This window comes from Rhincodon typus, chromosome 21, assembly GCF_021869965.1.
Source record: "Rhincodon typus isolate 14 chromosome 21, sRhiTyp1.1, whole genome shotgun sequence".
Classification (NCBI taxonomy): domain Eukaryota; kingdom Metazoa; phylum Chordata; class Chondrichthyes; order Orectolobiformes; family Rhincodontidae; genus Rhincodon; species Rhincodon typus.
Genome location: NC_063352.1, coordinates 40380145 through 40406539, shown reverse-complemented (window position 1 = coordinate 40406539; position 26395 = coordinate 40380145). Strand labels below are relative to the sequence as shown.

Genomic DNA, 26395 nt, shown 5'->3' with positions numbered 1-26395 from the left:
AATAATTGCATTGAATACTTTTTAGTATAGAAAATATACAAGTACGCTGGTTGCTTAATCTAATACCATTTTATCAGCAAATGTCCCCTTTTTCACTCTTAGAGCTGATGACTGTTGAACATTTACCAACAGCCTTTCCTGTTGGCTGCCCTTTATCATGAAGGTCATCAGTTCTATGAGTGAGGGGGCTACAGACAAAGATGCTGTTCAAATGAGAAAAATCACAGCTCAACAAGAGATTGAAGACTGGAAGATTACTTCCCATTTGGCTAATGAGGTAAAGATCAGTGGTTTCTATTCCTCATCACTAAAATAAACTTTTGCACCGTAACTGTTGTTGCACAGAGATGAGCTAAATTAGCTCAGGCATTCAGGTTAGAACTGCAGACTCCTTCAAGAGCAATAGCCTGCACTGATGGAGATTCTTGGCACTATCACTTGACAGGGCAACTATACATACAACTGTCAAGTATTCAAGATTTATTCCTCTATTAATAACCAGCACATGTTAGAAAACGACCTCAAATTACTAGTTTCAAGTAAATACAATCAAATTGGAATTTTATTCATTCCATAAAGATCCAATAAATACAAAACTTAAGAAAGATCAGAATGCAAGATTTGCTAAGCACTAAAAACGTAACGCTTTACCCATTGCTGGTGGATTGTCATTCTGATTGCGATCCAAATCAGTCCTTAAAATATTGTATTTCATACATAATCAGAACGTTGTCGAGATTAGCTTGGCTTAAGGCTAGTTAAAAATGGATCATTACAAGCAGATTTCACTTCAGTTATTCAGTTTGTTAAACCTTTGTTGATATCGGTCAAGGAGATCTGATCATTTCCAATGAAGCTATTGATGGCTGAAGCACAATTTACGGAGGGTATTGTAATGTGATTCCCATCATAGTGATGCAAATGGAGAGCAGGAGACTGTAGCTGTTGACTGAAGCAGAACCAGACACTGGAAAATGAAATGAAATGAAGAAAGTGAACAATATTCCCCTACAGGGATAATAGGAACTGCAGATGCTGGAGAATCTGAGATAACAAGGTGTAGAGCTAGATGAACACAGCAGGCCAAGCTTGAAGAGTGTCTAGGCCCAAAACGTCAGCTTTCCTGCTCCTCTGATGCTGCTTGGCCTGCTATGTTCATCCAGCTCTACACCTTGTTATCTCAATATTCCCCTACAGTTACCTTTAACCATTTGAGCCAAAGTTGGTTTTAATTTTTACTTACAGTTTCTGCCACAGAATAACTTCATTCCAAAGAGCACTTTTCAATTTTTTTTAAGCTGTACAGCACAGAAACAGACCTTTTAGTCCAATTCGTCCATGCCGACCAGATATTCTACATTAATCTACTCCCATGTGCCAGCATTTGGCCCATATCCCTCTAAACCCTTCCTGTTCATATATCCACTCAGATGCCTTTTAAATGTTTGATTTGATTTGATTTTGATTTATTGTAGTCGCATGTACCTAAGTACAGTGAAAAGCATAGTTTTGCGAGCAGTACAGGCAGATCATAACAAACTGGATCTACAGTTCATAGGGTGCTTAGACAGAGCAAGGCATGCAAGGTTACACCTGCACAGGAGGTGCACAAAGTAAGATCAACATTAGCAAGACTTGGAATTTAGGTTTAAAAGTGCGGAACGGTTATAAGAAATGTGAGAATAAGATCTGCTGTACAGAGCTCGCAAAGAGTTGCCCGGTGTCGGCATCATCTTCATTATCATGTGTTATACTTGCATCCGCCCCCACCACTTCCTCTATTCTTCCAGTTGCACACATTAAGCTCTGTTTGTCACTCGTTGCGTACCGTATTATAAGTGCGATTGGAAATAACTGTGAATCTGTTGTTATGCCTCACTCGGGCAGCTAGATATATAGCCCAGCTATTCCCAGAGTCATCACAAAAGTTAAAAAGTTTTAAAAAGTATATAGAATTCCCCAATTTACCTGTCTTTTAGACCCAGATTGACAGAAAGCATGGGCTTGTTCTCTGCACTTCACAATAATTACTATTTATTACAAATATATAGATTCTAACTCTGGATAAACAATTGTGAACCATCGACATGTAGTTGAACTGGTTAAAACTCTAACCATTTATAAAACTCTCTCTTTATACACCTGAATGAACAGACACAATAAACACCATAAGTGTTCTGAATGGAGGGAAAGACTAGAAACTGTTCATTGGTCCCGGTCCATTGGGTTTGGCTGAGACGACCCTTTAGCTGATCATAGAAACACAGAAAATGGGAGGAGGAGTAGGCCATTCTTTCCTTCGAGACTGCTCCACCATTCAAAACAATCATGGCAGATTGACCAACTTAATATCCTGTTCCCACTTTCACATCACACCTTTTTATCCTTTTAACCCAAAGAACTATATCTAACTCCTTGAAAACATTCAATGTTTTGGCTCAACCACTTTCTGTGGTAGAGAATTCCACTGGCTTATCACACTCTGGTGAAGACATTTTCTCCTATTCTCAGTCTGAAGTGGCCAACAGCATATCCTTAGACTGCAACCCCTGACTCTGTACTGCCCGATTGCCAGGAACATCCTTCCTGTGTTTACCCTGTCCAGTCCTGTTAGAATTTTAAGTTTTTAAGAGGTCTCTCTCATTCTTCTCAACTCCAGTAAATATAGTCCTGACAGATCTGAATCTCTTCATACATCAGTCCTGCCAACCCACTCAGTCAACTCACTCACTTCAAAGCACACTGAAGCATCTCTGCATCTTCCTCACAGTTCACCCTCCCACCCAGCTTTGTGTTGTGTGCAAATCTGGAGATATTGTATTGAGTTCGCTCACCTAAATTATTTGTATTATGAATAGCTGGAGCCCACTAATTACTGCCTGCCACTCACAAAAAGACCCATTCAAGTCAACTTTTTGTTTACTGCCTCTATCTTTGCCAGCACACTACAACCCAATCCCATGCACTTTAATCTTACACATGCTAATATTTTATATGGGACTTTATCTGAAGCATTTTGAAAGTCCAAATAAACCACATCCACTGGTTCCCCCTTATCATGGCCTGAATATTATAAGGCCTTGAGGATTTAAATGACTGCTTCTTGATCTTCCTTCTCCAAACATTTTCACTTGTTTACAAGAAGCACGGAGTGATTTATAAAGGTCTCTGACTTATTGATTAAATGTTACAGCTTATGACAACTGGAAAGGGGACATAAACTGGCTATTTTAAAGTTTGAATCAGAGATAGTAGGAACTGCAGATGCTGGAGAATCCGAGACACCAAGGTGCAGAGCTGGATGAACACGGCAGGCCAAGCAGCATCACAGGAGCAGAAAGGCTGATGTTTCGGGCCTAGACCCTTCAAAGTTTGAGATGCTTTTTACTGCAGTGCAAATACAGCTCTGTTGCTTCCAGAGATCTGTTGCCCCCTGGCCTGAAAATTCACAGCCCTAACCTGTTCAGCTGCCTGGGAGTCATTAACAAAGTTGTTGGCTGGCAGAAGACCTTTGTAATTGATAACTGGTCAACATTTCACAGACCAATTAGCAATTTGTTGCCAAGTGAATTTCCATTTATATGCAGCCCTCTAACTCCAGCTCATCTCTAACTAGGCTTTTCCCACTCCTTGATGAAGCAATATGTTAGCAGCACTTACAATGGGTGTCAGGTAACTTGCTTTTAAAAAGTACATCAATCCTCCAACAATCCTTGGCTTTCGAACCTCTCCTTTTCCCATTTCAGTCCATAATCAAAAATGCAGATAAATAAAAGATACGGTCTCTACAATGTATAGATTAAATACTTTATTAATTTTGATTCTGTATGTTTGAACACATGTAGAAACTTCACAGTGATGCAGTTTTTTTTTACTTTATTGCATGACAGCACCAACCAATCCTAGCTACAATGTTCATGTTAGGTGCAGAACTAATGGAAAATGCTACTTACGTTCCTGAAAGGCAAAGTTCCCAAGTCCAGCTGGTGATATTCCACCTCTGAGGCCAATTCCCAGACTCATCACCTCAGCCACTGTGTGTGTGTTAATCCAACGCCACACAATTTCATGATTTTCATTTTCTTTAAGGGAATTCAGGTTAATTCCAAGCAGATCTCGAATGTTCTGGGCAGTGAGTTTCTGAAAGATATGGAATAGCCACAATACAATGACAACATTGTCCTCAGTCTTGGTTCCACATTCTTTCTGAAATGATTCAAGGACAATCAGGTACATAAGCAATATGGAAACAGAATGTCTCACCTATTTCCTGTTAATAACACAAGTAAGCATTTATCCCAAATGTTTCCAGTTCCCTTCATCCACCAAACCAATCTAATAAGTGTTAACATAGCTTCTTCTTCAACTTTAAGTCTTTCCATTCCGCCAATGGATTTAATTCCACTTCTGATATGACTCCCTCCAATTAACTCGAGCTGTGTAGCTCTAACTGAGTGGAGCTATAAATTGTCTTTTTAATTTGAAACATCGGAGGTTTATACATGGAATCCCCACAGTGTGGAACATACCATTGGGCCTAACAAGTCCACACAGCCCCTCCAAAGACCATCACACCCAGACACATCCCCCTATCCTTTCCCTCTAACCCTGCATTTCCCATGTCGAATCCACCTAATTTACACATCCCTGGACACTACAGGCAATTTAGCATGGCCATTCTAGCATTTAAACCTGGTTGAAATGTGATGAACTTCATGTTTCCCTTTCCTTCACAGCTGAGATCATGATGTTCAGTTGTGGTCTCTAGTCTAAGCAAGGTCTCATAAATATAGCAGTTGTGCAGCAAGGAGGTGATCTGTGGTGATTAACATGGGCTGGAGTGAATGAATTCCTGTTTCTGGGCACTGTATCTAATATCTGGTTTCTGTGTGAGGTGTTAAAGAGCTGGATGTTGGTGCAGGTCTCCACTGATACTCACTTCCACTTCTACTGGATTGAGGCTGCTGAATGTCTCAAAGTCCATGTTGATGTTGCCAGCAGCTAAACTCTGTAAATCAGACGCTTGTGCACCACCTTTTTGGGAACAGAAAGAACTGTCAGCTCACTATTTCTAAACAACAAGTCTTCATAAAAATAGAGTGAAATGGAAGATTTAATTCTTTTGGTATAAATGATAAGCTTTCTTGGTTAAAGATAGCAATGAACTGAAAATTAATTGATGTGTATATTTCTTTAAATAATCATCAAAGCAGATTGTAATGCAACTTACCAATATATGGCTTGAGTTTGTTATAATAAGCTTTAGGATCACCAGCAAGATCCTGGAACGCAACTTTAGCGATCCCAAAAAGTATGTCTTTCTTCGCCTGGGTACATGTGGAAGTATTCAGTGGTTTGGCTTTCCTGCAACAGAGTGGTTATGTTTTTTTGTTAACATGAACACTTTTAGGACTTTGTTGGTCTGAGTTCTCTGATAGGATTGTCATTACACTTTGTTTCATTTTATCATCAATTGTCCTTTTACAAAGTGATCCCGGGGATCAGAGGTTTTCTGGGTCACTGTTAAGGCAGTTTAACTGGGAGCTTGAATATTTTCCAGGCTCTACTGAAGATAGTGGCATCAAGTTGTCTACTTTTTCTTTTCAGTACTGTCTTTCAACTACATCTGTGCAGTAGGAACTCAAGCATCTGCTGTTTAATTTACATTGTTTTACCCAGAGTGCACTCTCTGATTTGCTGCTTGTCAGCTAGTGATAATTTCAAAATGTTTCCTTGTTTTCTCCTTCAAGTGCCTGCATTTGGATTTCATGCTAAAACAATTTGCCAATTTACTGTGGGCAACATTGATTTTTACAGACATAAGTGGGTAAAGCATCATATATTTATCTGTTACATCAGCTTGAGAGAATCTCACACTCACTTCAATTCACTGGGAAGAATGGTCCTGAGGTTCTCTTCACTCAGAGTACACAATATTGGACCACCAATTACATCCAAAGCAGTGGCATTTAGTGGCCCAGATCTCTGCAGGTAATTTGAAATAATTGCTTTGGTCTGAAAAGAAAAGAAACAGTGAAAGTTAGGTTTATTAACTTTTGCTCCATGCATGGTACAAATTCACAATAGTTTCTAACTACTTATTCATTTTTTCACTGCTATGTATAATATGAGGGCACCTAACTTTTGACATAGGAAAAATTATAACATTTTCTTGTTGGAAATCTGGGACAATAAAGGATCAATAACTGAATGCATGTTCCTTCAGATGTCGATTGAGTTGCTGTATATTCAGAGAAATCTCTGCTGTAATTGTTATCACAATGGCTTTTGTCAGAATCAAATCCAAAGACCTAATAAAAATCTTCCCTGGCTGCCCCTTATTTAGCAAACCAGTGTGTATATTACTTTTTATTCATTCACTGGATGTGAACATCATTGGCCATGCCAGCATTTATTGCCCATCCCTAAGTGCCCAGAGGACAGTTAAGGGCACTGTGCAAGAGCTGTGGGTCTGGAGTCTAGATGGCAGTTTTCTTCATTAAAAGGACATTAGTGATTCTGACAGGCCTTTCCTGACAATCAGCAACAGCTTCAAGGTCATCATTAGACTCCAAATTCCAGGTTTTGTTACTGAATTCAAATTCCATCATCTGCAATGGTAGGATTTGAACCCAGGTCCCCAGAACATGACCTGGGTCGTGGGATTAAGAGTCTCGTGATAATACCACTAGCCCGTCACCTCCTTTTAATCAATCATAATGGCCCAGAGTCTTTCCAGCAACATAAGACTCTGCAAGCCAGGAGCTGCCCCTCACACTGTGAAGGAATTCTCCTTTGCCTGCTTATCACAGACAGGGATCTGGGGTTGCAGTTGGATGGTGTGGTGGTGAAGAGTGCAGTCTCTTTTCCAAACAATCCTCACAGAAGGCCCAGCCACCAGATCTAACCAGTCCAGACACAGACTGCAGCCTGGGTCAGTGCTGTGTCAATTTGGAAGGGAAAACAAAGGAACAGAGTAGTATTTAAATGGAGAAAAACTGCAGAAAACTGCAACACTAAGGGACTTTGAGGTACTAATGCACGAAACACAGAAAGCTAGCACACAGGCGCAGCAGGTAATCAGGAAGGATTATGGAATGTTGGCCCTTATTTCAAGAGGGTTGGAGTATAAGAGTAGGGAAGTCTTATTGCAACTGTACAAGGTGCTGGTGAGATCACATGTGGAGCACAGAGAGCAGTTTTGGTCCTCTTTATTTAAGGAAAGATATCATTTCACTGGAGATAGTTCAGGGAAGATTCACTAGGATGATGGTATAGAGGGATTATCTTAAACAAGTTGGGACTCTATTCACTGGAGTTTAGAAGAATGAGTTGATCTCATTGAAACATACTGGATTCTTAAGGGGCTTGACAGAGTAAATACTGAGAGGGTTTCCCCTCCTGGGAGAGTCTAGAACCAGAGGGAACAGTCTAAGAACAAAGGGGCACCAATTTAAGATTGAGAGGAGGAGGAATGTCTTCTCTGAGAATTAGGAATTCCTTGCCGCAGAGAGCTGTGGGGACAGAGCCCTTGTGTCTATTTAAGGCTGTGATAGATTCTTGATCAGCCGGGAAATCAAGGGTCACAGGGAAATTGGATATGAAGAATGTTGAATCAGCCACAATCCTATTGAATAGGCATGAGGGCCCAAATGACATTCTCCTGATTCACAGGGATAAGTGCCACCCTACATAACATACAAACACACAACCGGAACAAGAGTAAGCCATTCATCCCCTCAATCCTGCTCTAACATTTAATAAAATCGCTGATCCGATTGGAACCTCAAATCCACATTCCCGGCTAACCATGATCACCACCTTGCTTACAAAGAATCTATCCATCGCTCATCCTCCTCTTCTCTGCCTTCAGTAGATGACCACTTAGTTTTAGTCAGTGACTCTTAATTTTAGATTCTCCCACAAGAGGAAACATCATTTCCACATGCAGTCTGTCAAGCTCCCTCAGGATCTAATGTTTTTACCAAATTGTGCCTTGCAGTCCGAATCTCTAGCAGATACAAGACTACTTTTGAAAATTATCTCAAAAGACAGCCTGCCCAGTCCACATTTACAGCCTTCCTTATATAGGAGACCAATACTGTACACTGTATCTAGATGTGGTCTAACTAGTGGCCTGTAGAATAGAAACCATAACCTACTTACTCCCCTTGCAATAAACAAAAACATTCTATTAGCTTTCCTAATTACTTCCTGTACCTGTATACAAGCAGTCTGTGATTCATGCATTATCACAGCCACATCCATGTGGAATCCCTCATCATTTAGATAATATGATTCTTTCTTTTTTTCCTGCCAAAGTGCACAATTTCACACCATCTCCTCTCACACTAACTTCAACACTGTCCACACATCTCACTAAGGCTCAATGATGACAACACTCAACATTGTATCATCGTCTCCACTTCACAGTTCTCATTCACCTCATCCTCCCAAGCCCTTTCCTGCTCTCTGCAGTTTCTGCTCACTCACTCATTCACTGGAGTCACCTTACCACCTCTTCTGCTCCCACATCAAAGCTAACTCCTCTTGCATTCACTTCCATTGTACTCAATCCCTCCCTTTGTCTCACTGAAGGATAGACCTGCCCACCACCCTGTCTGATGTCTCAACACCATCCTGAATGATCCACTTGTAATTCCTTGACCTGGTTACACTTAACCTGCAGGACTGACCGTGGTCGGATTCTGGCACTGCCAGGACACAGATCCCTGGCCTCCAACAGAACTTGTGTCAATGAATGGATGAGGAAGATGGTAGCCATGGAGCCAAGCAGTTACATAATGGCCACAACAAGCAACTGCTGAGATGTAGCCACCAGGCACCCGGTTTGACCAGGAATTTGCATGTCTAGCTTCTTGGTAGGAGGAGAGGTGCTTTGGAAGTGAAGAATAAATAAGGTGAGTTAGGGTTTTAATGACATACAAACACTTTGAAGTAAAGGTCATTGCTACTCAATGGCAAGATTCTGAAGTCACTATTTAAGCCTAGACAGGAATATCAGGAAAAAAATTCCTCAACATCAAGAATCAGGTATTTTTCATTCCCAATGTATTTGCCATTTTTTTTTGTTACTGTTCACACTACACCAGGCAGGGAACAATCCTACTCAGTACATTTCCCTTCTCTCAGAAAATATTGAATGGAGAATGTTTTATCCAGTCTTCAGAAGCAAAGGTTTCCATTTTATCCCTATCTCTTGTCACGGCCCAAACAAAATTTGAATTCAGGGTTTAAAATATGCTCTTTAAGAAGGTCATACAATCAGAAGCTTGGTGCTAATCCATACCGTATTCAGATTTGGGCTATTACTTAGAACAAGAGCAAGGGTATCCACATTCATTATGTTCCATGTGATAATTTCCTCAGGGCCATACACAGTAATAATGAAACCCAGCTTTCGTATCCGTTCTTCTCGCAGTCTGTTTACGTATATCTGCTCCAAAATATCAAAAAAAATGTATATTCAATCAGATTAAAGCACACAAGTTGTCAAAACTACCGGATGAATTTTAGCAGATATTGACTCGGTGTCAAATTTGGCGAGCTTCACAGAAGGAATTTCCCCATGGCCCCTGGCAAGGCTTCTCACACAATTCTCCAAAACTCACCTCAGTATCTATGCACCAGGCCTCTATCCTATCTTCCTTCTCACCAAAGGCAGAAGTACTCTCCATTGCCAGGGTCTTGCAAAATTCCTGGTCCGTCTGGCCGTGCTCCCAGTCAAGCACTGCCAGACAGCAGTTGCTCTGACTTGGTAAGACTGAGGATTACTCTCCTTAGGCTTTGAGACATTGCCATTTGATTGAAGTACATGCAGTGTGTTTGTTGCATGAGTTGCTGACAGATGGTGCATTCTGACATTGCTATAGAATGGTCCCATGCATGACAGATCACCATGGGCGACTGTGACAAGCTGCCTGGCTTTGTGTTTGCACTTAAAAAAAGGAAAGCAAGGCAAGACAGGGATGCTGTGAGCATCCAAATAGGCGGAAAGCGATGGACACTAAGAGAGTGAGCAAAGAGTTTTGAGATGCAGCCTGATTGAATCCTTGAAGTAGGCACCTGTTCTTGTGCACAATGTCCTGTCAACAGCATTACAATAAAAGTGCTGTGTGCTCCAGAGTACAGCACTGACATGGAGATCGTATTATATGTGGATCAGCGATGTGTTGTAGGGGTACAGTGTGGCTCGTACATGCCCGACATCAATGTTTGTGGCTTGGGGGTGTGGGGAGCATGTGCTCACTGCCCCACGGAGCATGGTCCAAGATGTTAGCCTGGGGTCCAAGATGGAGGGCTGTGGGAACAAGCAGCAAGTCATTGCTCTGACTTTCATGTCGGGAATTGTTACTGTCCAGTTTCAATCCACTGGGGTGGAGAATGGGAAACTGAGTATCAATGAAGTGAAATGAGTTCTCATAGGAAAGCAGCAGCATGCAAATTAATACATTGGCCTCTCACCATTCATTCTCACCTCACTGTTCAGAAGGTGGTTGGAGATGTGGAGAATCTAGTGTTTGCCGATTTTGTCATATTTTACCAACTGACTCACCAATGCTCACATCATTCTAGGGTTGGGAACATACAAATCTAAAGTTTCAACATTACCCTATGCTGTGTAATGGCTGGGTCATGATCATAGGTCAGAATTATGCAAGACTTTGGATATTTTTAACTTGTAATTTCAAAGGCTGTGAAGGTAAATTAAGTGGCTCTCTGTTGGGGAGGGAAGGTGCGGGGCAGTATTTCACAAGGGAGGGATCCATTCTTATGTTAATTCCTGGCCAACATCTCTGATTCTGCCTATCTGAACACCTTCTTTCAAGTCCTTTACCCAACCCTACATCCCTGGCTTTGTCATGTCATTGGCATGCAGCAAAGCCAACCCATTTTTACCAACTCATGATCCCCATTAGCAGCTCATCATTCTGCCTAGTTTACCATTACCATCCCTTTGGTCTGCCTAACTGTTACCCTCTCTCTCTCTCTCTTTCTCTCTCTCGCTCCCTCTCTGTCTCTCCCTAGGCTCCATCTCTGCCTATCCACTCAATCATTCCCCTGCTACCCCCTATCTTGAGCATATATACCACCTTTTCAGAGCTACTATCAGTTCTGAGGAGGGGTCACTGAACTCAAAATCTTAACTCTACTTTCTCTCACCACAGATGCTACCAGACCTGCTGGGTTTCTCCAGAAATTTCTGTTTTTCATTTCAGATTTCTGGCATCTGCATTTCTTTGTTTTCCTTGAATTACCCTGGTTGTGACCAACTAAGTGGCTGCGTGAATAATCCCTAACCAGGACCTAAATGTATCCTGCCTGTAACTATCCTGCAGCAAACTGGGGAATCTCAGCCTGGATCTGTCAATAATAGCTGTGAGGTTTCTTTCTTTTGGCATCACTACAATAGAACCCAATGGTAGATTTTCCCAACTTGCACACAGGCAAGTGTGGTCTAGCAATTGGCCACTCTTTCGGTGACAATTTTAATGTTGACAATTCCATGTCTTCTTCATTCACTCTTTTCAAACCTTTCATTGGTTCTTTCTGGAATATCTCAAGGTCATCAAATCTGATGGGTTAAAGTCAATCCAATCCCCAACACTGCAATATGAGGTGCACCAGGATTTTCAGACAGCTTGGAAACCATCAATCATTAGGCTTTACAAAATGAACTGTCAAAATGAGCAGCAATGGATGGTCCCTGGTGGTGGGTTGCTTAGAGTACTGTAAGCATTTAGCAGGAAAAAAACACATTTTTAAATGATACATTCTTACCTCTCCCAGTTTCCCTTTTAGAACAAGAAGCTGCTCTCTGCTAAAAGCTATTTGTCCCAGTTGAGTGAGGTTTGCTATCAACACACTATTGTTCAAACAAGCATCTAACTGGCTGGCTGAATAAGATGCCAGACGCAATGAATCACTGGTCATTTCTCCTTTGATGAAGCCCATGGTACAATCTGTAAAAATAAACGTATTTACTGTGTTAGAACCATACAAACGTCAATTTGCAGCACAGTGGCTCAGTGGTTAGCATTGCTACCTCATACACCAGGGACCCAGGTTTGATTCCAGCCTTGGGCAACTGTCTGTGTGGAGTTTGCATATTTCCCCTGTGTCAGTGTGCATTTCCTCCCATAGTCCAAAGATGCACATGTTAGGTGGATTGGCCAGCCTAAATTGTCCGTAATGTCTAGGGTGGGAAATGCAGGGATAGGGTATGGGGTGGGATGATCTTCGGAGGGTCGGTGTGGATTTGATGGGCCAAATGGCCTAATTCTTTGAAAATGTAGACGGAACTGATGAAACATTCACAGTTGAATCTTAAGTTTTTCATGCACTAACTGCGAGTTGTATTATTTGGAGGGTTTTTCACCATGAGGCACATTGAGTTTTCTCACCATATTTTACTAAATGTGCCTCATTACCTATCGACTCCACTCCTATAGTAACCCTCAGGTCTGATCCTGTTCTGTTTAACCATGCACTGCTCCCAGAAGAGCTCACCACTACTGGGATAGGCCAGAATTCACCAGTGCCCTCACCATCTTTAAAAGTCCACTGTCAGTTGGGAGCTGCCCCATGCTGTTCCTGTCATTTACCTCAGAAATGGCGGATGGATGGGGTGAATTAGTGGGGACCTCCTCTTTTGGGCAGGTTCCTGGGGACTGGTTGTTGCTGGCACAGGATGCCCTCCACTCCCAGGACCAGCAGCAGAGTCAATGACACCAAACTATGCCAACCTAATCTCAGCCATCCAGCAGCATTGTAAGGGGAAGGTCAATGACCTCTGCACTCTGCCAGCGTAAGTGTGACCATCTTCTCTCCGATGCCTCACACTCACTCCATCTCTGCTACAGTAGCCACCTCCCACCAACTTTCATGCTCTGTTATTGCCTACAGCACTGCTTACTCACTCACTTGAGACATCTGCACCACTATTGAGCCCTTTATTACCTACCTCTCCTGTTCCAGAAGGAAACACGAGCAGGGATGTCTTGCTGCACTAGTACAGAGCAGTGAGACCACTCTTGGAGTATTACGTACAGTTTTGATCTCCTTATCTGAGGAAGGATGTCCTGGCTGTGGAGGGAGTGCAACAAAGGTTTTACCAGACTGATTCCTGGGATGGTAGGACTGGCAAATGAAGAAGAATTGGATTGTTTAGGATTATAGCCACTGGAGTTTAGAAGAATGAGGGGGTATCTCATAGAAACCTATAAAATTCCAAAAGGGCTAGACAGGGTACTTTTTGGAAGGATGTTCCTGGTGATCAGGGAGTCCAGAACCAGGGGTCACAGTTTGAGCGTGTGGGGTAGGCCTTTTAGGACAAAGATGAGGAGAAATGTCTTCACCCAGACAGTAGTGAGCCTGTGGAATTCCCTGCCACAGAAAGCAGTTGAAGTCAAAACGTTGAATATTTTCAAGGAAGAGGTAGATACAGTTCTTAGGGCTAAAGAGATTACGAGACGAAAGCAGGAACAGGGTCCTGAGTCAAATGATCCACCGTGATCATAATGAATGACAGATCAGGCTTGAAGGGCCGAATGGCTAGTACTACTCCTTATTTTCGATGTTTCTGTGAAAGCAGCTGGACAGAGTCAAGACGGTTCTGGGCTGTCAAAATTTCAGCCCCTGACCCCTGATGAGCAGAAACAGCTGACTGACCATGTCCAGACCTGGACTACTATCAGAGGCTGCTCTTAACTTACTGCACTGTGAGGCCCTGGCTGAAGGCTATCCCCACCTTGGCTTAGCTGGAAGCCCCTGGCTGAAGGTTATCCCCCTCCTTAGCTTTGCTGGAAGCCCCTGACTGAAGGTTATCCCCCCCCTTGGCTTTGCTGGAAGCCCCTGACTGAAGGTTATCCCCCCCCTTGGCTTTGCTGGAAGCCCCTGACTGAAGGCTATCTCCCTTGGCTTGACTGAAGTTTACTGACAAACGTAATATGCTGCATTTGTGTAAAGCAGCAAAGCAAGACAAGAGTAATATGAGCCTGTTATCTCTGGCTGAGGGGACAAAGCACATAAATGGAAGGCAGGCATTCTGCGAGCACCCAGGCAGGCTCAGAGAGAGTGAGCACTGACAGCGAGCTAAGAGCCCGGAGATACAGTCTGGGCCCAATCCATAAGCTGTGTGCCTGTCCCTAAGCACAGTGTCATTGCTGCAGCATTACAATGAGAGTTGCTGGTGAAGACTGAGGTGCAGCATTTGGAGAGCAGAAGAGCCCTGCAAGTGTCAGCATAAGCTGGCACATGTCAGATGTCAACGTCTATGGATGTGGGATGGTGTGCGGCCAGTGCCCATGCAGCTCCCTCTGAGATGTTGGTGCCTATGTCCAGCATGCAGATCCTTTACCGCCAGTTTCCCTCAACATCCTACATGTCAAGATTTCTCAGCGTCTAACCTACTTGGTGTGCTTAGAGGAGATGGGAAGCTGAATATTAATAACAGAAGTTGAGCCTTTAGTAAGGCATTTAACGAGATATAATCCTCCTTGGTTGGTAACTCACAGCTGTCTAGTGTGAAACCTGTCACCCCTGTTCAGCAAAGACACCAAAGATTCAGTGAGATGGTCCCAATGCCTAGCCAGATTCCTCATCCAATTCTTCCACATAGGCCGTGTAACTCAGACGCCCATAGGATCCTGCTGACGTAGTATATCTGAACTTTGAAGAGACTGTAGAAAATGTACCATTTGGATTTTGCATGGATTATCAAAATGTTGCTGCATTCATCTGATAATCAGCACTTTCTTCAGAACAAGAAGACTGGGGGTAAATAAAAATGGAAAAGTTCAGCCCCTCACCCTATCTGATGTCCAGTTATAATTATTCTGTGATAAGCATGTTAGCGAGAATGTCACTTTAAGTCTGGAACACAATAATTTTTCACTCAATTTTACTCCTGCGCTATCAGGGAGCCAGATAGTTATAGTGCCCCTTTAGGAGCTGGTTCTTCAGTTAATTCTCACTATTTGCTTTTCAGAATTCTATAAACCTTTCCTAAGGCACCTGAAGCAGCTATTCCTAAACTCTGGGCCATTTTTGGGGCAGCAATGGTAGCTGTGGAGCTGAGAATCCAATTTTTGATTTCATTTATTATTGTTATATGTATCGCGATACAGTGAAATGTATTGTTTTGCATGCTGTCCAGACAAATCATAACTTGCAGAAGCACATCAGCGTAATAAAACAGAATGCAGAATATAGTCTTACAGAAGGTGCAGGGAAAGATCAACTCTAACATCTGAGACATCTCTTCACAAGTCTAATAACAGCGAGAAATAAGCTGTTCTTGAATCTTTTAGTATGGGTTTTCATAATTTTGTATCTTCTGCCCAATGGACAGAATATAACCGGGGTGGACAGGGTCTTTGATTATGTTGGCTGCTTTCCCAAGGCAGCGGGAAGTGTCAATTCTGAGTTAGGTTATCAGTCTGCACAGTTCTTGCAGCATTTCAGCATGGTTTAATCCAATGAGCTGAGGCTGGACTACAGACACCAACAAATCCTGTAAAACGATAGCTGTCTTGGTTTTTCTGTCCCCGTGTCCCCACTGTTTGAATCTCCAACCCATGCGGAACAAAATTCTTCCTCCCCCACCCCTCCATCCCGCCTCAGCAATTGTCATTTGATCATTGTGCTACATGTGGAACATTGAAATGCAGCCACAGCTGAAATATGTTTGAGAAGCAGCAAGCAGGAAGGGCTCTTGTGGTGCAGTGATAGTGTCCCTACCTCTGAGCCCAGAGACTTAGGTTCAAGTCCCACCTACTCCAGAGGTGTGTCATAACATCTCTGAGCAGGTTGTTTAGGAAAATATACTCTAGGGAAAGGAATGCTGGTTGCTTCAGCAATATCCCCATTTCTACATTGTGGTACTGAAATACTTGCTTGGGTTTATTCTATACTTCAGCTGTAATCAGTAGAAATTAAATTTGAACAGTTGTTAATGACATACATAGAATAGACAGAACAATGCAGCCAGTGATCCATCACAATATGGATGGAATTCATTTAGTGTTGTTCTCCAATGGGAACTTAATTTATGCATTTCATGTGATTCTATTGTGTTTTTATATCCATAATAATGTCACAAACAATAGGGGCGATGAGACTGCCGGATCATCAGTGGATCCTACTCCACTGTCAAATGTCATGTAATTTTTTTAAACCTCGCTAAGGAAGAAAACATTGGCAAACACTTCCTCAAGGTGGCCCTTGGTTACTCAGTGTCTTCAATAGCACAGGGAGCGGGGGTGAAGGCTGTCACTATAGTAGGACAGAATCGTGGCAGAGAGCAGCACCACAGAAATAGGGAGCAGTAACCTTGCAATAAACAGCTAACGCCTCATAATCTGGCCAAGGGCAGTTAGCGGGATATATTCGGTTGCCTCAGTCAGATGTATGCATGCCATTGTCTGTTACTCACCAGTGGCCCGTCTCATTCTCCTTTTAGATAACGTCTGGCTGGAGCTTTGTGACATGTTCTCTCCAACACCCTGCAGATTGCAAAGTAATAACAACTTTCAATTTGTTTATGTAATACAGCTTCAATGAACAATGAAGTAACACACTGTAAACATTTATATCAAGTATATTGCACACACCACTAGGTCAAAAATCACATGACACACTGGTTTATTTGAAAGCACAAGCTTTTGGAGTCCCGCTCCTTCTTCAGGTATTAGTGAGAGAGGTGGCATCAGACACTTCTAAATTCGGTGTGTGATACTACCTCTCTCACTAACACCTGAAGAAGGAACGGGACTCCAAAAGCTTGTGCTTTCAAATAAACCTGTTGGACTATAACCTGGTGCCATGTGATTTTTGACCTTGTCCACTCCAGTCCAACACTAGCACCTCCACATCATTACCCACCACTAGTCAGCATGTGGCATAGACTGCCTCCATCTGTTGCTTTTACAAGCACTGCAGGAAAATGATTGTATTGAGCCCAATATCAGTTACAGGGATCGTAACATGCAATTAACTTGCTCCTGGTCCCATTGAAGCAAGCAGCACCTGCATTTGGTGCTGCTATCTTATTGACAGTACATGACACCATTCGTGTGCATTCCTAGCTGAAATAACTCACTAAATCCTTCACTTAACGTAAATACTGGTTATATTCTAATTGGATGACGCTGACCAGCCTCTGCTAAGTACACACTTCAGAGGCTCATGAGTATCATCTGAAATGTTAACCCTTTCACTCTGTCGCTAGCTCATGCTTATGGTGATAACAGCCCATGAATAGCACAGACCTTCCCATGTCTCTCGGTCTCTCTTCTTTCTCTGTCTGCCTTCTTTCTAACTCTGTCTTGCTCTTTTTCTCATTTTCCACATTTTCTCTTTCCTTTCCCATTCTGTCTCCCTTCTTCCGATTGGGTCTTGATATGAGATGAGCAGGTAAATGAGACATGTCTCGGTCTGCAACACAATGTGCTGTTTGGACAAACCCGTTTTTAGTTTGGTTTAAACCAGGTCCCAGAACTGACTAAGTGAGAGAAGGTGTGAATTCTCTGCAGTTTTAGGTCAGAATGATCATACTTCTGTAAAAGAGAGTGACTTTCGGAGCACATTAATGCTGTACACCACAGAGATAGTGACAAGATAGTGGCAACTTTGAAAGAAGAATTTTCTTGCTTTTGTCTACACCACCAGAAAACCAAATCTAGAATACCTGGAGACTTAACTTGCTGCCCCTTGCCAAACCTTTTCAGTAAGTTATCTCAAGGGTTCCCCAGGATTACTGTATGTATCAGTAGAGACAGGAATAACTGGTGGATATGTGGACCTGTAGCTGTTGGGGAGAGACAACAATTCAAAGGGGTAGAAAATGGGATACGCTACAGATCAAGGTGGGAAACAAGATTCAAATGAATCTCGTGAAGTTCAACAAGATTACAAGCTCCGTAAAAGAATTCATTGATGCACAGGGCAGGCAATGTCCTTTGAAGATATGTCACTGGTTTCGACCCCTTGCACCGCAGCCAGGTTTTTGGGGTCAGACTCTGTGAACTAACCTCGGAGAGCACCTGATCCCCATTCCCGTCTTCAGGTCAAATATAGCCAATAACTTCAACATCACATCCGCAAATACAGGAGCCCCCTCTGTGGGTGCCCTGTGGCTCCATTTGCCATGTTATAGCTCCAAGCCCAGCCTTTCAGAAACAGAATTAGCAGCTTCTGTTGACTGAGGGCAGCTCCTTTTGAAGACGGAAGAGCTGGCCAGGCCAGCTGTGCATCCACACATATAAACCGAGACCCTCTGCTGAGGACACTGTCAGCCAGCAGCAGCATGGTCTTCAAAGTCCCCATTTAACATTGCCACATATTATATTGCTTTGTTTTAACATCAGTTACATTTAGAGTCATAGAGATATACAGCACGGAAACAGACCCTTCGGTCCCGCTCATCCATGCCGATCAGATATCCTTTATAAATTTAGTCCCGTTTGGCAGCATTTGGCCCATATCCCTCCAAACCCTTCCTATTCATATACCCATCCAGATACTTTTTAAATGCTGTAATCATGGTGGAGGCTGGGCTTGGAGCTATAACATAGCAAATGGACACCCAAAGAGAGGGCTCCTACATTTGCGGATGTGATGCTGAAGGTATTGGCTATATTTGACCTGAAGAAGGGGACGGGGATCAGGTGCTCTGCGAGGTTAGTTCACAGAGTCTGACCCCAAAAGCCTGGCTGTGGTGCAAGTGGTCAAAACCAGTGACATATCTTCAAAGGACATCACCTGCCCCATGTATCAATGACTTCTCTCACGCTTTGCTATGCACCACCTTCCCAGCACTCAGCAGCAGGAAAAGACTCCAGTTCAGCTTTTAGACATTCCAGGTCTCTCTTCCTCACTTTACAATGTTGCCAGCCTCACACTCACCTCTCACCGTCCATCCACAAACCTCCAGCTATTCAGCCATGTGAGGCACAAGACAATACAACACACCCATTAAAGTTCCACCCTCCTATTGCTTGTCAAGATGACCTACAATGAAAAGATCAACATAAAACCACTTAGGGAAGAGACACACTGCATTTCTTGAGCTGTCTTGAGGTCACGTTACTCCACAGCATAAAGCCGGCTATGACTTAGATGCATTTTTAGAATTTGAAGGCATCAAGGAATTTAGGAGTATGGCATTGAGTTAGAGGATTAGCCATGATCATGCTGAATGTTCCAGCAGGCTCAAAAGGCCAAATGGTCTACTCCTCTTCTAGTTTCCATTGCACCCAACTTCACCGCAAATATTGACGATGACACTATATTCCTGCTTTACGTACCTTTTCAAATCCCTCATCATGCTCATCCTGCAATCTGCCATGAAGTGGAAGTCACTGCTGATCTGACCATAAGCTTTCTTCCCTCCATCCCAGCTCACACGTCCACCCATCCCAACTTTCCCCTGGCTCCACGATGCCTTTCTGCTTTTAGACACTCCCAGGAACTGCTGTGTAGTTGGCCGGTGCAGCGTCAGGATGAAGTGTGGGATTGTCTTCATGTGGCAAAGGTTCCAACAGCCGGAAGGGACCAGAAGGGATCAGCAGGGACCGGATGTGTACGATGCTCCACCTGGAGGTAAGGGGGCTGCCCGTGCACAATCAACAGTGGCCAACCAATGAGATACGAGGACTCAAAAGCCTTGACCAATCATGTGACAGGCAAAGTTGTGGTGACCACCATCACCTCAAGAGTCAAAGGTCTGGGTAACATCCTTAAATGGCACCCACACAGGCAACAACCTCTTGTCCCTGGAGAGCAACACGCTCACTGCTTGAGAGGATTTTGTAATTTTGTAGGGATGCAGCAACTACCCCCTACCCCGCATCCCCCATTCCCCACCCCACACAATGTCTTGGGACTGGTGGAACTGACCCTCTCCATCACCTTTCACATACTACACTAGAGCTCCCTCCCCCATCACTTCAACTGGTCTTCCTTCACTCACTCTGTCCTTGAGGATGTTTTGGACCCAACTTTGTCCCACACCTCCCATACCAACATCAAGACATTGCAGCAGAAGTAGGCCATTCAGCCCATCGAGTCTGCTGTGCCATCCAAAGAGATCATAGCTGATCTGATAATCCTCAACTCCACTTTCCTGCTTTTCGCCCAAAACACACTGGATTCCCTATTGATTAAAAATCTGTCTGTCACAGCCCTGAAAATATTTTAGGACCCAGCCTCCAAATCTCTCTGTGGTAAAGATTTATTACTCTCTGAGGAAAGAAATTTATCCTCAGCTGCCTTAAATAAGCAACCTCTTATTCTGAGATGTTGCACTCTGGTCCTAGACTCTCCCACAAGGGGAAACAACCTTTCTACACCTACCTTGTCAAGTCCTCTAAAAATCTTGTATGTTTCAATAAGGTTTCCTCTCAGTCTTCCAAACTCCAATGAGTACAGGCTCAATCTTCACCACCTTTACCATTAGGACTGTCTGTACACTGAGAATCATCCTAATGAACCATCTCAGGACTGTCTCCAATGCCAGTTTATCTTTCCTTAGATAGAGAAACCAAATCAGTTCACAGTATTCCAGCTGTGGTCAGCTTAGAGCATTGTACAGTTTTAGCAAGACCTCTCTGTTTTTATATCTCATTCCCTTTGAAATAAAGACCAACATTCCATTTACCTTCCCTTTTACCAAGTGAACTTTTGTGATTCATGGGCAAAGACTCCTAAATCCTTCTGCTCCTTAGCTTTCTGAAGTCTTTCTCCACATAAATAATTTTCAGCTCCTATATTCTTCCTTCCAAAGTCCATAACTTTAGATGTTCCCCATACTATATTTTACCTACCAAGATTTTGCCACTCACTTAATCTGTCTGTATCCCCTTGCAGACTCTTTGTATCATCCTCACCACTTGCCTTCCCACCTACTTTTGCATCATCCTTGGCTATAGCACATTCATTTTCCCTATCCAGTTCATTAATATATATTGTAAATAATTGAGGCCCATGCACTGATTCCTACAGCACACTACTGTGAACTTACTGCCATGGGTGACCCTACCATGAGCAAGCTGCCAATAGCATCACTCAAGGGATCATCAGAACACGCAATCCTCTCCATCACAGACAGGCAGCAATCCTTGAAGGGAACATTGCCCTGCGGACCAGCTGTCCTCTGCTGGGGTGACCGTATTTGTGCTCCCGCCATTGCCACTCCATCAGTGTTTAAACTTTTAGCAAAGATTTGTAGCTCGGGTTGTGGGTGTGGTTGTTGACTTGCTCGTCGAGCTGGCTTGTTTTCATTCAGACGTTTCATCACCATGCTAGGTGACATCATCAGTGAGGCCTCCAATGAAGTGATGTTATTCTAGTCCACTTGGAATTTATACTGTCTGGTCCATTATGGTGAGTAGTGTCATTTCTGGTTTTGTTCTGTATGGGTTTATATATGGGGTCCAATTCTATGTTTGTTGATTGCATTATGGGTTAAGAACCATGTCTCTAGGAATCCCCGTGTGTGTCTATGTTTGGCTTGGGCTACTATGGTTACGTTGTCCCAGTTAAACTGATGGCCTTCCTTGTCTGAATGTACTCATATTAAGGAAAGGTTATAGTGTCATTTTGCTGCTAGCTGATGTTCACATATTCTGATGGCAAGTTTCCCTCCTGTCTGTCTGATGTAATGTTTGTGGCAGTTGTTGCATGGTATTTTATAAACTATAACCAAGCCAAACATAGACATGCACAGGAATACCTAAAGGCATGGTTCTCAACCCATAAGGCAATCAACAAACATATAGAATTGGACCCCATATACAAACCCATATAGAACAAAACTGGAAATGATACTACTCACCATAACAGACCGGACAGTGTAAATTCCAAGTGGAGTAGAGCAACATCGCTTCGTTGGAGGACTCACTGATGATGTTACATAGCATGGTGACGAAATGTCTGAAAGAAAACAACCCAGCTCGGCAAACAAGTCAGCAACCTCACTCCATCAGTGTCTTTGGTGTTTGGTTGTCAGTGAGCCAGCACCAGCTCCTACCATTCCTGTCAAGGTGGAGCATTCCGTGACTAAATTTGCATCCTTCAGACCAAGAACAGCTTCAGCTCAATCTGAAAAGTCATCTGCAGCTTCCCCCAGTAAAGTCTTCCCCAGCCATGCTACAGTCACTGGTTAGCACTGTATGGGAAACACTGTCTACATGACAGACAGGGAATGCACGTACATTTGGAAATATTTTGTGTAAATGTGCCACAGAATTTTTTTCCCCCAACTTACCAGCTGTGCACGCAAAATGGTCAAAAACAAACCTATAAAGGAAATATCAAAACCATATGTTAAAGGAAATCCCCACAAATTATTTGTTCATCAAAACATAGGTATTTCAAATTTGAGTGCAGCATCTGATTGATGTGACACATCAAAGAGGAAAAAGAATAAAAATAAAACACTGGAAATTTGAAACAAACAGAATGCTAGAGAAACTCAGCAAATCTGGCAACATCTGTGGAGAGAGAAACAGAGTTAACATTTCGAGTCTGAAATGACTTCAGAAAGAGTCATACCAGGTTCAAAACATTGTCTCCATTTCTCTCTCTCCACATATGCTGCCAGAGTTTCTGAATTTCTCTAGCATTCTCTGTGCTTCAAATAGGAAAAAGAGACTGATTCCAGTTGCCTAACTCAATACTGAACATCAGCAATTTGATGGAGAAGGTGCAGAACTCACTCCGACTAAGGGAAAATGATTAAAGTTACATAAACCTGTAATTACACAGTCAGTACTGTTGCAATACTCAGAGTGAATCACTTGAAGATTACGCAAAACTGCAAAATGCTTCAACAGCTTCAAGTGCAATCAAATCAAAAGACACCATTGATTATTTTAAATAAAAACCATAAGAACTGCGAGTGGTATAAATCAGAAACAAAAACAGAAATTGCTGGAAAGGCTCAGCAGGTCTAAGGTCGCCTGACCTGAAACGTTAACCCTGCTTTCTCTCCACAGATGCTGCTGAGCTTTTCCAGCAATTTCTGTTTTTGTGCCATTGATTATTTCAGCATTCATTCCTACCAAATTTTCCATGGAAATTTTTTGTAATCAAAATGAAAGAATCTTTGAACAGGGAACTCTCAAGAACTCTGAAGTGTAGACTTCCACAATTTCAATTGCTTTGATGATAGATTTAATTTTTTTTCTAAATTTTTGTTTGTGGTACTGAGTTCTAAGTGTAGGATTTCTTCAGCCTGTTGAAAAACCAAGTTTAAAAACTGCTGGGACTTACTGAGTCTGGCCACTGAGAAGACCCTTTTCTATCAGATTTTTAACACAGTTGTCGGTCTGTCAGACAGTTTTATTTATGGCATGTAAGGGACTGCGTGTCAAAGCAGAGAAACCAGCCCAATCTAAAATGCATCATTTTTATTTCACACCTACAACCTCCTGTAGGTTACAGACAATTTCTGAAGTTTAAACAGCCAAAGAATTGACTTACCAATGATGACAAATGTCATCAACTTCACTGGAAAAGTCCAGTTAAGAACTGGTGTATTCCCCTTCATTGCTGGTCAAATGTGGCACTTTCCAAAACCAGAAACAACTTCAGACTTTTCTGTGAAAAGGAATAAGGATCTTAACTATCATATAGATGAGTGAAATGCAAAGTCATAGAATTTCATCATTTATAAAATGATGGCTGGGAGGCCAAGTGGAACCCAACTGCATGCAGGATTTTATGTTTGTGTTTCTGTTTCCTGTTATTGTGACTACCTGAAGCAATGTGTATCATCTACTGGATACACTGCATCAACTCACCCTGGGTCGTTTAACAGCACCATCCTAAAGCAGGTCATCCACCCCCTAGAAAGACAAGGGCAGCAGATGCATGTGGGAGCACCGTCACCTGTATGCTCCCCTTCAGGCTATTTGCCATTCTAGCCTGGAAATATATCACTATCATTGGGTCCAAATTCTGAAGGTAATAATACTGAAGGTGTTCCTAAACCTCCAAAGACTACAGCGGTTCAAGAGTGCCGCACCAACAACTCGAAAGCAGTTAGGGATGGGCCATAAATGATGCTCTAGCTAGTGATATGCAAAATAGAACACAAAGGCTACACAGTGTTGGGAAAAAGTGCTGTCAATCGATTGTTCCTCACACCACTTCCAGCTTTTTGAAAATCATTGAAAAATTCTGGGTTTCTTTACAGAATATTCTCAGATGAAGATCCTTTTCTTAGTTAATAATTGTATTGCAATCAATTGGCTGTAACTTCCTGTGCCACCACTGGATTTTTTGGACTCACAAGGTCAGGTTAATTTGATACTGAGCCAATTCTGTCACTGTATACTGGGTTCCCTTTCAATATGAGATGTTCATGACAATTTAGCTGAAAATAATAACTGGAGCTGAAGAAAGGAAATGACCCAGATAGACCAGCCTATTGTCCACACAAAGAGAATAAAACCCTTGTGAATCTGAGATTAAATCATCATGCACTTACACAACAGAACTGTCACTCACAATGAGAAAGGGCAAGCTAGCATTTTAGGCCAAATTTCAAACCTGGTAAATAGGAGATGTTTGAATAAATAACAAGAAAATTACTTTCCATCTAATCTCAAAGATTTTACATCCTAAAGGGAGTTGTTTTTTTTTCTGGGATTATCATTTAATTAAGGTAGAGAAAATATTTCAAACACAGTTATTAAAAGTGAACATTGAAACCATTACACACTCCAAGTCGTTTAAAAGAAAAAGATTTTTAACAGTGCGATACTGATAAACAGGTTGAAGCTACAATAACCTCCTTAGCAGAGATTTGTTTAACACTTACACATTAAGTATCCCACCATGCACTGTTCCTTCTGTTATAATAAATTGAGATAAAATTCAGACAGTTTTATAAAATGCATACAAACGTCCCCCATCACGCTTTTGATTCTGTGCTCAGTTTATGCCCAAAGATTATCCCCTTATGAAGGTAAAAGTTGCCATAGCCTTACCAGACCATAGGGCTGCTTTCTCATTAGAGAGAGATGATTTGTGGTGGTTTAACCGGAGGGTCACAACATCTCAGGCAAGTGGAGAGGTTAGGGAGCGTCCTTTGTGGTACCTCAGACCCTGAAGAAATTGAACCCACACTGTTGTCGTTGCTCTGCATCAAAGGGTGTATATCAAACAATAGACCTGTGCTGCAGAGCACAAGAGGACAATTGAAGCCCTGATTTAAACAGTTAACCCATATCGTAATATTTTCCATTAGTCGTGCTGAACATCTTTTACTGAGTGCATAAAAGATAGTAAAGGTTCCTTCTGAGGATTAGTTTCCTACAAATAACAATCTTTTGGAGAAGTGCAACCTGACAAGTGAAGATTGTGTCTACAACGTCGGAGAAGGTGATAGATATGTATTAATACACTGAGATGTTTCTCAGCTGTCTGAAAGTCCAGCTCCACACAATGTATCAAAAGCAAGCTTAAAAGTGGAATTATGCTGCAGCTGACATCGGTACTGTGTGAAAATATTCCCATTAATCACAAAGAAAATTCCACACTTGCCATTTTAATATAAAATTGTCAATTTTAAATAAATAGAAGGAAAACTAAATCTTGACAACTAACCTCCTGTCTTGAAGGCAGCCTGCTGAGCACTGCACAGAGTGAGAGTGAAGCGAAGGCTGAAGACTTGTCGCTGTAGCTAACTTGTTACAAGTTCTCTTTATACTGAATCTCAGGTGTGGTTTATACATCTTCGTGGATGTAATCTACACCAGAGCGCTCAGAGATAACAGTGCAACTCACCTTCACATTTTAAGGGCTGGTCCACACTCCCAGGATATTTGTCATTTTTGGCATTTAGATAATTACAAGCCTAACAATTTTCCTTCAAAGTAATTAAATTAAGTCAGTCTTTTTTTTATTACTTTCCCTCACTTCCAGTTTCCATGACAATGAACATGATCAGCAACAAGGACACAGCTAATGGCTGTCCTTACAACACTTCTGAAAACACACCCTTCAGTTTTTCTCATATCTATTATCTTACTGATTACATCAAATACTGAGACATTGAAACTGGCCATTCAGCACTACATCTACAAGCATTCGCTCCCTCCACCACCGACGTTCTGTAGCAGCAGTGTGTACTATCTACAAGATGCACTGAAGAAATTCACCAAAGATCCTCAGACAGCATCTTCCAAACCCATGACCACTTCCGTCTAGAAGGACAAGGGCAGCAGATATATGGGAACACCGTCACGTCCAAGTTCCCCTCCAAGCCACTGACCATCGTGACTTGGAAATATATCGCCGTTCCTTCACTGTCGCTGGGTCAAAAACCTGGAATTCCGTCCCTAGTAGCATTCTGGGTCAACCCACA

General features: G+C 42.4%; 1 protein-coding gene across 3 annotated transcripts; it reads right to left on the bottom strand.

Annotated features, from left to right (window-relative positions):
- On the bottom strand, positions 1–25737 carry LOC125485703 (mesothelin-like protein). Of its 3 annotated transcripts, XM_048609824.1 has the most exons (12): positions 25636–25737; positions 25017–25134; positions 23506–23622; positions 22289–22320; positions 16457–16526; positions 11803–11984; positions 9311–9457; positions 5882–6015; positions 5231–5364; positions 4940–5034; positions 3954–4140; positions 1–967 (listed from the first exon to the last, which is right to left on the bottom strand). In XM_048609824.1, the coding sequence occupies exons 3-12, from the start codon at positions 23570–23572 to the stop codon at positions 879–881; spliced, it is 1137 nt and encodes a 378-aa protein (XP_048465781.1). In that variant the 5' UTR covers positions 23573–23622; positions 25017–25134; positions 25636–25737; the 3' UTR covers positions 1–878. The 3 variants fall into 3 exon arrangements, with proteins under 3 accessions (XP_048465781.1, XP_048465782.1, XP_048465783.1); XM_048609825.1 differs by lacking the exon at positions 25017–25134 and having other exon boundaries at positions 25636–25697; XM_048609826.1 differs by lacking the exons at positions 22289–22320; positions 25017–25134; positions 25636–25737 and having other exon boundaries at positions 23506–23598.
- Between the last annotated feature and the right edge of the window lie 658 nt (positions 25738–26395).